Here is a 12,544-nt window from a genome sequence, read left to right as displayed (position 1 = left end):
GTGGGTGAGTAAACGCAATGCGACCATTGCAATGTCAGACGCACCGTTCGTTGACTGGATTATTGTCCCGACGGTTTAATTGAATCGAACAAAAATAGATTGAACTTTGTATCAAGTGCTACATAAATAAATAAATAAATATATAAATAGATAATCATTAAACTTGATCAAATAAAACTGGATAGGGGGCAGGGCGGGATCGGTTCAGACATCACTCTTCACCGATGTTAGCCGTGCCCCGGAATTCTAACTCGGGATGACGGGTTCAGAACAAGCGAGCGCCAACCACTACGGCACCGCATCTACCCCCTCCTAATATACACAAAGCGGTCCGCGCTAGTAACATTGTCAACATCGGCACGGGCACGCAAACACACACGCAAGGCACGAGTTAGTGAACGGCGCGTTAGGACTGAGCGCTGTTCACAACGCGTTGAGATGCGAGCCGTGTGCGTCACACCGGCAGCTCGAGTTGGAATAAAGCACGCGCTGCGTGAACGCTTGCGACGAGAACCATTGCCCCGTCTCTGTAAAGCCGACACACTAAGTCCGTTTAACCCATAGGCCCATTGGCTTTCTGGACCAATGACAAGGTTGTTGTTAAAAGCAAATGCTGCCGAGTTGTTAAATGTGTCATAATAGAGGTGGGGGGAGGGGTTAGATCGCGTAAAAATCCCCCACCCCGACACAGCCAATTATGAAGTTTTGTCAATTGAACGAAACGTGCCAGCCATTTCGTTACTTTCCAGTGCAGCCCACCGGTGTGTTGAAGAGTCAGGCCACAACATTTACAATTCGAGTACGACGTTCCCCCAGCAATTACAACTGGCATCATCAGCCATATTTGTGGATTATATTGGTCGCGAAAGCCTACGAGTTAAACTTGCTCGATGTTATTGGCAAGAGCGCTCCGTCTACAATATGCGAACCATTGATTGGATGCAAGAAACGGATACGCACAGCCCTCCATTATGTCTTCATTATCGCCCTCGTGGCTTTCTAGAACCGTGCCATGAATACAGACATCAGCAAGCGAACCGTAGACTCATTTCGACCTTTCTGGGGGGGGGGGGGGGGGGCAGGGGGGTGGGGGTCACATCAGCAGGATCGTTAAACAATCTCTGCCGAGTGTGTAGGAGGCACGCGCGTGTCGCCCGTGACACTTGCGTGACATTGCGCCAAGGCTGCGTCGTGGTCATGAGTCAGTGCGACACCACCGCACTGACTCGCGCGGTGAAGTATGGTCAAAGCATTTCCCCCGAAATGCAAGTTCGACCTGGGAGACTCTATAATCACTTGGCACTGCGGTGCAGAAGTTAGCGTGATATTATAACGATTATCTACTCGGATTGAATACATATATGAAGAGCGCCTTCAACTCGTGGCGCTTGACGTTGTTTAACAACTCCATGGAACGATGCAGTTTGACGGGCGGAGTGCTAGAAAGGTATTGAGGGACGAGTGGCAGCGATAGAGGGCTACTTGGGGCTCGCGAAAGGGTAGGGGAGTACGGGAAAAAGTGGAGGGGCGAGGGAAGGGGGGGGAGAATGGGCACGTCCAACACGGAGACTGAGGGACGAGATCAGCGCATGCGCAGGTTGGCTGCGTACAGTGCGAAAGAAGTTCTACGTACATTGTCAATTGTAACAATGCAGAATCGTGAGTGATGGCGATGGCTCGGGAAGGACCTTCATCCGTGGCTAATGATACATGCGTGAATGAGCATCGCGTTCTCGCCCGCGATAACTCGTGGCGCTGATGGCCGCAATGAAAGGATCATTGCGATTTGAGTTGAGCATCCGGCATGCGTCAGTAATCACGTTAACAAAACAACACCGACAACAACAACAACAGCAGCAGCACTGTCAGTCTTAATTGTGCATTCAAACATTGCTTCATGAAGTATTCACATTTGTTCTTAGGCCTACATAGAGATGGCAATGCGTTAAGTGTTGAGTACGGACTATGTTCGATGGAGAACGTATGTGTGTATGTTCAACTTCTTTCGCACCGTACGTAGCCAACCGTGATAATTAGAGGTGCGGGAGGATGGACAACAAACTAAACAGTTCTAAAAAAATTAGTTTTCAATGTACATTCAAAAGCGCGTAGCTGCCAGCGGTTTCCCAACAATCGGAAGGGAAGAACGTTCCAGACGTCCGCAGAAGCGCATTTGAAAGCGCCACGCGATGCGGTGACCGTGTTTGTTCGACGGGCAGCCAAAGCCGCTGCTGCGAGGATGAGCCGAGTTCCCGTGATGGTTTGTGCTCGATGCCGACGTCGGCGAGGTGATTGCGGTCAATTTGTGGAAGGCACTTTGTGCGTGCAATGACCGCGACCTTACAACAATTACGTCTTCGTTCGGCAAACCGGAATCCAATTCAGCTCGGCGAGCACAGGACGGACACGGTGTCGGGTCTTGACAGTACACGACACGGCACGTGCCGTGCTTCCTAACACGGGGGTGGAGTGCTGTGCGCATACTGCACTCTGCACCCGGCGACCTGAGTTTGATTCAGCCCCAGTCTGAGACCGGTCCTGGACCCCCAATCCGAACCACTCGTCCACGACCCTTCAACAATCCGCACTGACCGGCGTAGTGAGGTATGGTCAAGCAGACACCCCCCCCCCCCCCCCCCGCTCCTCCCCAATGATCGACTTGTCGTGTGGGAGGCCTTCATCCAGCAGTGGATTGACAACAAGCTGTACGCAGTAATAATTGTTCGTTTAAACAAACACAAACATCTACAAACAACATTCAAAAAATCAATTGGCCGTAGAGGTAGGGCCCTCCTGAAACACTACTCCGAGGGACTCTACGGTGCTTTCCTGCGCTCACAGAAAAAATATTCCCGTCGTGAACGTGACGCAACGGCCCCCGTGGAGCGATGGATTCGGCTCCTGTGTAGGTGCCATGAGGGATCGTCAGAGGTGACGGCGGCTTGGGGAGGTCTTCTTCATCCAGCAGTGGAGTGACCATGGCTGTTGATGATAACGATGATGATAATGATGATGATGCAGCGGTTAGTTTGAAGTTCTATGTTTACATTATAAGGATATCCAGGAGCGAGTACAAGAAGAATACTTATCCAGTCCTGTGTTAGTGTGCGACCACGAATCACTCCCATCACCCCCTGCCTCTGGGGTCGATAAACAAAAAAAACGAGTACCGCGTTGTGGAGACGTCAACAGTGGTTGGTCCGTTGGAGAGACTCGCCCCCTGCCATGGGAATGTGGAATGGCCACCACTGGTTCATGAGCATGAGCAACGCCTCAATAACTTGCTTGACTTACATTATCAGGGTCCTTTAAAAACAAAAACACCTGTTAAATCAGAACTACAGAAATTAACGGATATTCTGAATATTTTTTAGCACTGAACTGCACCAAATCATCGTGAATATTTACAAGTGGGTGAGCGGTGGCGCAGTGCTTAGCACGCTACGCTATAGAACTCAGAAGAATAAAAAACCGGGTTCGACTCCCGTCGCCAGCGGTGGCAATCAGTGGTGGCAAGTTTTTATTTATCTCGAACGGCTGGTGCCGCGTGTGCCCCCTTGACCAATCCGCATTGAACCAGCGTGGTGAAGTATGGTCAAAGGGCCCCGCACGACCGACGCGGGTATGTGCAGAGCCCTCAAACAATAGTGGATTAATATCTGGAAAATAGCATTTTTTTCTTCTTCCATATCTCTCATATGTAACGCCCAAAACCAAAAGAAACCTCTCCAAATTATTTCGTGTGCGAGTTAATTATCGTTGCGTCCAGCGTTGTGCATATTGGCCTGGGCCGTATTGCGGTGAAAAGGATACGGTTTCGAATTTCAACTGAGAGTCAGTGGGTGAGTCTGCGAATACGCGAGTAAGTTTGCCCGATGTTTTAATCGCTTAAATTGAAAAAAAAAAAGAAAACTCCCGCCACCCACACACTTTCCCCCCAGACAGAAGTCACAGCCCAAGATCGTTTTAATACCCCTTAATGTCTCAATAAAGTAACATCACAACCCTGATGAGGTCACAGTAATTATTATATCGAGCACAGTGCCGAGGAACAATTTTATTAAAATGCAATTAATTGACGAACATCATCATCATCATCATTCAGCTGTTGTTGATACGTCACGCCAAGAAAGTGCGCACGCACACAGTTGCCTATAAAGACAACGATTCCCCATAGATTCCTACATACGCAGGCTGTTGGGGGAAGGTGCTGTTCGCGAGCGCCTATGAAGGCCGGAACGGCATAATGATAGATAAACTACTGTACTCTACGCACAATGACAAAGATCCACCGTATAGCAAGCACAGGCTGCTGCGATGAATTCCTGTTAGTGAACACCTATTAAGGCGGGCACGGCGCACGAGAGAAAGCCAGCGCCACGCCCGTCCGCCTTTGTCTCCCTGCAGTGCTAATATTTACACACCGTACCAGGTACTCATAGAAGAGGCGTATATACATATCTCTCAATGTATGTGTATATATACACACACACAACACAATTTACATGTACGCGTCCGTGCGCACGTGACTCGATCGACAGGACTGCCATGGCACACGCGCACCACCGCAGCGCTCAATCGCGGCGCGTGCGTGCGCGCGCGTTCGTACGCGCGCGTGCGTGCGCGCGCGTGAGTGTGTGCGTGCGCGTGCGTGCGCGTGCGTGCGCGCGTGCATCTGCGGCGGTGCGCGCACGTTGTCCCCTCCGATCGGTCCGCGTGGATGATTGCGCTCCGCGTGCGCGCGCGCATTAATCCTCCGGACGTCACCCTTACCTGCCGGAAAGGGTCATCTGCCGTGGAGGGGGGGGGGGGTCCCGTGACCCGTGCTGCTGAAGCTCGCAGCCCCCCCGGGGCCCCCCGGCGCACAGCCCGTTAACCAATTACCCGCGCGAGATGTCCTGGCCGGGCTTTTGTGGCTCGCTCCGCCCCTCCTCTCCTCGTCCCCCCCCCCCCCCGTTAAACGAACGCCACTGCCTCCACGCATAACCCCCCGCGATAAGAGAGGCGGCGAGTCGGTCTGCGCGCACACTTAGCCCGAACGCGGCCCCGGTTTCAAGCGACTCCCGACTCCTCTCCTTTAACCTCTCTTGCCTCTCATCCACCTCTTCCCCGCCTTCCCCCCCCCTCCACCCCCTCCCGTGCGGGAGGGAAGAACCTCGTGAGGACGAGAAGTGGTCAGAGTGGAGAGTTGAAGCGGGCTCGTGGTGCTTGCTGTCATTGCTGCTGCTGTTGTTATCGGTGGTGGCAGCGGTACAAGCCTCATCGTTAATCGTCGTGGTCCTCGCTATTATTTACTGTTATTTTAGTTTCTTCCTCCCGTGTTTTTTTGTTGTTGTTGTTTTATGTTGTTTATTCCATCATCACGTTGAATCTACGCCACCCGCTTCCGCGCCATGTCCATGAGCCCCAAGCACACGACGCCCTTTTCGGTCACCGACATCCTGAGCCCCATCGAGGAGAGTTTCAAGAAAGTGGACATGGACATTGCTGCCGCGATGGGCTCCACCATGTGTTCGGCTTACCGCTCCGCTGTGCAGGTCAGCCAGCACCACCACCCTCACCACCACCACCACCAGCACCACCACCAGCAGCAGCAACAGCAGCATCAGCAACAACAACAACAACAACAGCAGCAGCACACGCAGCAACAACAGCAGCAGCAGCAGCAGCATCAGCCCAGCGCCCAGCAGCACATGGTCGGTCACGGCGTGTCGGCGGTCACGACGCCCTACGCGACCATGTCGCACGGGGTCCCGCAGTTGTCGCACGCGGCCGCAGCCGCAGCTGCCGCGGCAGTCGGCGGCTACTGCAACGGGAGCCTCGGGGGCCTGGGGGCATTGGCGACGGATCTTCCCTCCTACCAGGACGGAGTCCATCGCTCGACCGCCACGGCCGCCGGCTGGTACGGAGCGAGTCAAGACCCGAGGTTTTCTACAAGTAAGACGTCTCTCTCGTCACCGGAGCTGTTTTACGCACTTAAAAAAAAAACATACAATATTATCATCTCGAGTTAAAGCTTTCGTGACTGCAGGGATTCATCTTCTTGGTTCTTTCGGTAAAGTCATCACGTAGAAGGGAGATAATAAAATAATAAAAAATAAACATAATAAAATAATACAATTCTCACGACGTGTCGGCCACAACGCAAGCAACCGTCCTCAGGTGAAGAACAGGTCTGTCGGAAAGACAGCGTCTGAATAATCATCTCGATTGAAAACTCATTTCTTTAGAGACCGGTGTTTTTTTTTGTTTGCGTTGAGTTTATTGTGCTGCTCCCCGCACCTCCCGACGAGCACGGTTGGCTGCGTACGGTGCGAAAGAAGTTCAACGCACACGCGTAGCTGCGGGGACGACGCCGTGTGAGCCGAGATGAGGAATCGGAGGATGAAATCTCGCGCCAAGCGCGTCCAATAGACCAGCGGCGATTTCGCTGCGGTCAGAAACCGCAGCACCGACACAGACAATACCTGCTGCCGCGTACTACCGCCGCGACTGCCAACAGCTACGCGAATATTAACAAGGACGGCATCATCATCAGCGCCGTCATTATCATCATCATTAAAATCGTCGTCATCATCACGACCAAAAGCGGCATCACGACTATCAGTGACTGCCATCGGTGCAATAAAACAGCAATTGTCACCAATTGCTCGCATCGTCACTGCCACCACCTCCTACACAACAATTACCACCATCGCAATCATCGCTGTCAAGATTTAACACAACTATTAGCACCAGCGCAATCATCGCTGTCAAGATTTAACACAACTATTAGCACCATCGCAATCATCGCTATCAAGATTAAACACAACCATTACCACCATCACAATCATCGCTATCGAGATTTAACACAACGATTACCACCATCACAACCATCGCCATCGAGATTTAACACAACCATTACCACCATCTCAATCATCGCTATCAAGATTTAACACAACCATTACCACCATCACAACCATCGCTATCAAGATTTAACACAACCATTACCACCATCACAACCATCGCTATCAAAGTTTAACACAACCAAATACAGTATAGGCAATTAATGAAAAGTTATATTTACTAATAGAACATAAAATCGTAACTATACGTACCAAAATACATTTTTATCGCGCGCGCAATGATTGCGTTCTATTGTTGGCTATATACAAACATATTTTAGTTGTGGATGTATTTATTAAGGAGTTTTGCAGTGTTACACTCACCTGTTAATTATGAAACATGCTCCAATGGCCGTTAATTAACGAAATGTATATTTCACCTGGGTAACATATGTTGATCAGCGCAATCAGGATCTATCTAGCGTCTATCAAACGCGACGGACGCTGTGCGAAGCAGAAGCGAGGTGAGCACAATGGGGAGAACGGTGGAATAGATGTACAGGTTCTCCCTCTCTGTGCGCGGTTAGTAGTAGATTTAGCAGTTGTATTCGATGTATTAGTAGGTGTAGTAATAGTAGGTGTAGTGGTAGTAAATGTAGTAGTTGTCGTAGTAGATGTAGTAGCTCTAGTAGATGTAGTAGTAGATGTAGTAGTAGATGTAATCGTGGTGGATGCGTTCCAAAAAAAAAGGGCGCACAAAGCGAAACCGCACGAGGAGACAGCAGCCTGCCGAGTAGCGCACACAGCACACACAGTACACACACTACATACTCAGTACACACAGTACATACACAGTACACACATAGTACATACAGTACACAAATAGTACATACAGTACGCACAGTACACACATAGTTCACACATAGTATATACAGTACACACAGTACACACATAGTACACACAGTACACACACAGTACACACATAGTACATACAGTACACAAATAGTGCATACAGTACACACAGTACACACATAGTACGTACGGTACACACACAGTACACACATAGCACACACAGTACACTAATAGTACATACATTTCACATACAGTACACACACAGTGCACGCACAGTACACACACAGTACATGCAGTACACAAATAGTGCATACAGTACACATACAGTACACACAATACATGCAGTACACATACAGTACACGCATGGTACATACAGTACACACAGTACACACATGGTACATACAGTACACACAGTACACACACAGTACATACAGTACATACACAGCACACACACAGTACACACAGTATACACAGTACATACACAGTACACACACAATAAACATACAGTACACACAGTACATACAGTACACACACAGTACACACATTGTACATACAGTACACACATTGTACATACAGTACACACACAATACACACGTGGTACATACAGTACACACAGTACACACAGTACATACAGTGCATACCGTACACACACCGTACACATATAGCACATACAGTACACACACAGCACACATACAGTACACACAGTACATACAGCACACACAGTACACACAGTACACACATAGTACACACAGAGTACACACACAGTACATACAGTACACACAGTACATACAGTACACACACAATGTTGTCCCAGCTCCGACCGCATGGCCGCGTGTAGAGTGAATTCAACTCGCACGTAGCGAATTTGGGGTAGAAATCGCTTAGGACTACAGCGCGAAATCGCACGAACCGAACCCCGCATAAAGCGAGGGAAATCTGCGTCGAGGGACTGTTACCGTGGCATTTACTTTGCTTTGTGTTTTAATCTCACCCCTCCTTATTCTAAGATTAACAAACAAAATCCGTTTTAATTAGTCGCATGATATGAACGCGTAGCAACAATTGGTCGATATTTCTACGCACGCAAACATGTACACATATATACACAAACGATGTCAATATTTCAACGCTGCGAGCGCGCGATTCCATGCGGCGCTAGTATAAGCACCGTAATTCATTGAGGATATTGCTTCTCACGGAAAATCTCGTGGGATAATCAATGGTGAAATAGAATAAGTATGGTGAACTTAATTTAAAAAAATATTGACTCTAACCAATGTGAGATAATGCTCCACACGCGCACATTCCCCGTACAACATTCATTAAAAGCTGTGCATAGCCACACACGCCAAGTCTGCCTTGTGCCCGCAAATTATAGCCCTGCCTTCTATTAGAAAAACATAGATTTTTTAACGTCGTTAATTTCTTGTCGGATAAACGTCGCATTTATTCCGCACGTGTGCACTCTCAAAATGTAGCGATGCTGTTACTATCATTACTTAAATTAAAGTGTTATATTGGCCGACTCTAATCAAATACTTCTGCACGATGCAATGCCGGTGTTGAGTATCGGGGTTATGATATATTCGTGGTAGTTGTAGCCATGATGTTTGCGTTCATCAGTGTTTGTGAGGGTAGCGTTGTTGTTGTTGGTTGTGGTGGTGATGACGATGATGACGATCATCTTAGTGAGTATATTTATGGTTGATGGTGGTTGTGGTCCGAAACATGTCGGTGAGTTATGATAGTAATTGTGGAATAATATGGGGTGATGGGAGTGATTGGTGGTGGTGATGCTGATGGTATTAATGCTGACGTAAGTGATGATTTTGATGATGGTAGGGGTATGTTGGTGTTGCTCGTGGTGGTGCTAGTCATGGTGGAATGATGGTGATGACGATTGTGCCGGCTGTACTGTTCGCGTTGATGGTCATGACTCTTCGTGTTGGTAGTGATCGTGGTGGTGGTGATGATTGTGTTGGCGATATTGACTGTATTGGTGGTCACGATTGGTCCTAACAATGGCAGTGATTTATGATGATGATCGTGTCCATGATGATCCTGTTGCTGGTAATTTCGTCTTGGTAGCAGGTGGTGTTAGTTGCGTTTGTGAATATTGGTGGCTGTGTTAATGATGATGATGTCGTTGTTGGTAGTTTTGGCATTTAAGAGGTGACGCTCTTCATTGTGATGTTGGTGGTGATGATGGTTGATGGTGGTAGTGACAGTGATTGCGTTTGTGTATTGTGGATGTGATGGTTGTATTGATGATGATGATTGTAAAAGGGACAGTATTGATAGTGACGGCTGTGTTGGTGTTGTTTGTGGTGATGTTGATATTGGTGGTGATGGCTGCGATGGTATTTGTGTCATTGTCGCAATTGTTGGTGGTGGTTGTGCCGTCGTTCTTGCTAGTGGTGGCTCTTGTGTTGTTGATGTTGTTAGTGGCTGTGTTGTTGATGTCGGTTTTTGTGACGGTGGCTGTGTTATTGATGTCGGTGGTGGCTGTGTTCTGGACGTTGTTATTTGTGGTGTTGGCTGTGTTGTTGCTGAGAGGGGCTCGCTGACAGACACTTGCCCCAAAAGTCTGTTAAGGCTGATCGGAAGGATCGTTGTTGATGGCGGTGGCTGTGTTATTGTTGATGATAATACTAGTGGCGACATCTGTGCTCGCTGATGACTAACGGCACGGGCATCAATCATCGCGTCGGTGACAATGACAGCCTCGGCACCGCTTGCAATGCTGTAATCTTCTGTGCACCGCAACCACCGCTTGCCATGAGCACTCACCGCGTCCTGCACTAACGCGTGCGTTCTAACACCACCACCCACCTCCCCTCCCTCCCGCCCGCGTGCAGTCACCCGCTTCATGCACGGCTCCTCTTCGGGCATGAACATGGCTGGGATGAGCGCCCTCGGGGGCCTCACGGACGCATCCAAGCCCAGCCTGGGCGCCCTGCATTCGGCCCCACGTCGCAAGCGTCGGGTGCTGTTCTCGCAGGCGCAGGTCTACGAGCTGGAGCGCCGCTTCAAGCAGCAGAAGTACCTGTCGGCGCCCGAGCGCGAGCACCTGGCCAGCATGATCCACCTCACCCCGACGCAGGTCAAGATCTGGTTCCAGAACCACCGCTACAAGATGAAGCGGCAGGCCAAGGACAAGGCGGCGCAGCAGTTGCAGCAGGACTCAAGCGGAGTGTCGCAGCAGCAGCAGCAGCAGTCGCCACGGCGAGTTGCCGTGCCGGTGTTGGTGAAGGACGGGAAGCCGTGCCCCGTGAACAGCGGCGGCGGTGGCGGGCACCACCACCATCACCACCATCACCCCGTCGGATGCGCGTCGTCTTCATCGTCCACGGTTAGCACCTCTTCATCATCCTCGTCCTCTTCGTCGTCGTCGTTGTCATCAGCAGCAGCGGCGGCGGCGGCAGCGGCGTTGGCAGCAGCGGTAACGTCATCCGCGGCCTCATCCGCTGTGTCGTCATCCTCCCACCACATCATCTCTACCACCTCCTCCTCCTCGTCTTCGGGCGGGAGCCTTTTGGGCGGCGGCTCGCTACAGATCCACCAAGCGGCTCTGCACCATCACCACCACCAGCAGCAGCATCATCAGCAGCAGCAGCATCATCAGCAGCATCACCATCAGCACCAGCAGCAGCAGCACCACCATCAGTCGCTGCAGGCGAGCCCGGCGGATGCGTCGGAGCTCTCGCCGAGCCCCCCCTCCCTGGCGCACACTCCCGTGGGCGCCATGGCGCAGATCGTGGGACAGACGCCCGATTTCAGCGTCGCAATGGCTAGTCCCAACCTCCTCTTTGGTAGCGCGTGGTGACTCTTCTGTCCGCTTGACGTTCAAGCGCCATCCTCTTGGTGTTTTCGTTGTTGTGTTGTTGCTGCTGCTGCTGTTGTTTGTTTGTTTCCGGTGAGATGCAAACCGTTCAAACTCTCCTCCTCCTCCTCTTCACCAACACTGACCCAGCACACTCACCCACCGCTCGGCTATGTGCTCGATGCAACAATGCTGCTGCTATTTGATTGCTGTTGTGCACATGCAAGCTCCCACATTTTGGACAATGAACTGGTGGATCAAGACCACCCCCTCCACGTGGGGGTCATTTAACCATACTTCACCACACCGGTCAGCGCGGATTGTCGGAAGGCGGTGGAGCATTAACAATGTTGAGAGTTATTCGACCATAATTCACCACGCTGGTGAAGGGGTTTTTTTAGGGAGCGCGCACACGTAGGAACCATAGATGTGCAGTGCAACAATGGATGTGTTCTGCACTGACCTCGGTTGACTCGGTAGGCGCCCGTCCCAAGCAGTGGCCAGGCACAAGCCTGCTTAGATTGCAAGCTCTGAAGATATCCGGAATATTCCGGTGGGATTGTGTTCATTGGCATCATGATGATGGTGGTGGTTGGTTGGTGGTGATGATGATGATAATTATCATTGTGACAAATTTTTGTTCTACTTGCCCACCCGACCCCTTGTTCTCCCCAGGCATTCAACTGTGTGTGAATATAATACTAATAGTGTCTGTTAAGCGGTGAGAGATACATCGTCATCGGCATCATTATCTGCATGTTAAGTCATAGGCCTAAAACCGGAAAGTAGAACTACGCTAAAACAACACGCGGCTCTGCGAGGTGTTTTCGGTGTTACCGTGCGGGTGTTTTCGGCGTGATGTCCGACGTTTCGCTGCACGCGCCTGGGAGGGGTGGTGTGTGTGTGGGGGGGGGGGGGGTAAGGTGGCTTCAGTTCCTCCACGCCGACGCGAAACGTCGGACATCATCATTGCAAACAACGCCGCGTGGTTACACACCTAGAGAACACAACACAAACACCCTCCCACGTTGGAGAGAGCCGCGCG

General features: G+C 50.5%; 1 protein-coding gene across 1 annotated transcript; it reads left to right on the top strand.

The window, feature by feature from the left end:
• Window positions 1-5,004: 5,004 nt before the first annotated feature.
• LOC133346928 (homeobox protein Nkx-2.1-like) lies at window positions 5,005-12,338 on the top strand. The gene is made up of 2 exons (XM_061558755.1): window positions 5,005-5,937; window positions 10,535-12,338. Exons 1-2 carry the CDS (start codon window positions 5,394-5,396, stop codon window positions 11,500-11,502), a joined length of 1,512 nt encoding a protein of 503 aa, XP_061414739.1. The 5' UTR covers window positions 5,005-5,393; the 3' UTR covers window positions 11,503-12,338.
• Window positions 12,339-12,544: the final 206 nt, after the last annotated feature.

The sequence above is a fragment of the Lethenteron reissneri genome, chromosome 25, assembly GCF_015708825.2.
Source record: "Lethenteron reissneri isolate LAM-NWPU_2019-01 chromosome 25, ASM1570882v1, whole genome shotgun sequence".
NCBI lineage: Eukaryota > Metazoa > Chordata > Hyperoartia > Petromyzontiformes > Petromyzontidae > Lethenteron > Lethenteron reissneri.
This window is presented reverse-complemented; position numbering and strand designations above follow the sequence as displayed.

Excerpts from the sequence above, each read along its gene's own strand:
- LOC133346928 (XM_061558755.1), top strand. The coding sequence starts at position 5,394 with ATGTCCATGAGCCCCAAGCACACGACGCCCTTTTCGGTCACCGACATC. Across the intron at positions 5,938-10,534 it reads AGACCCGAGGTTTTCTACAA|TCACCCGCTTCATGCACGGC; the intron begins GTAAGACGTCTC and ends GCCCGCGTGCAG.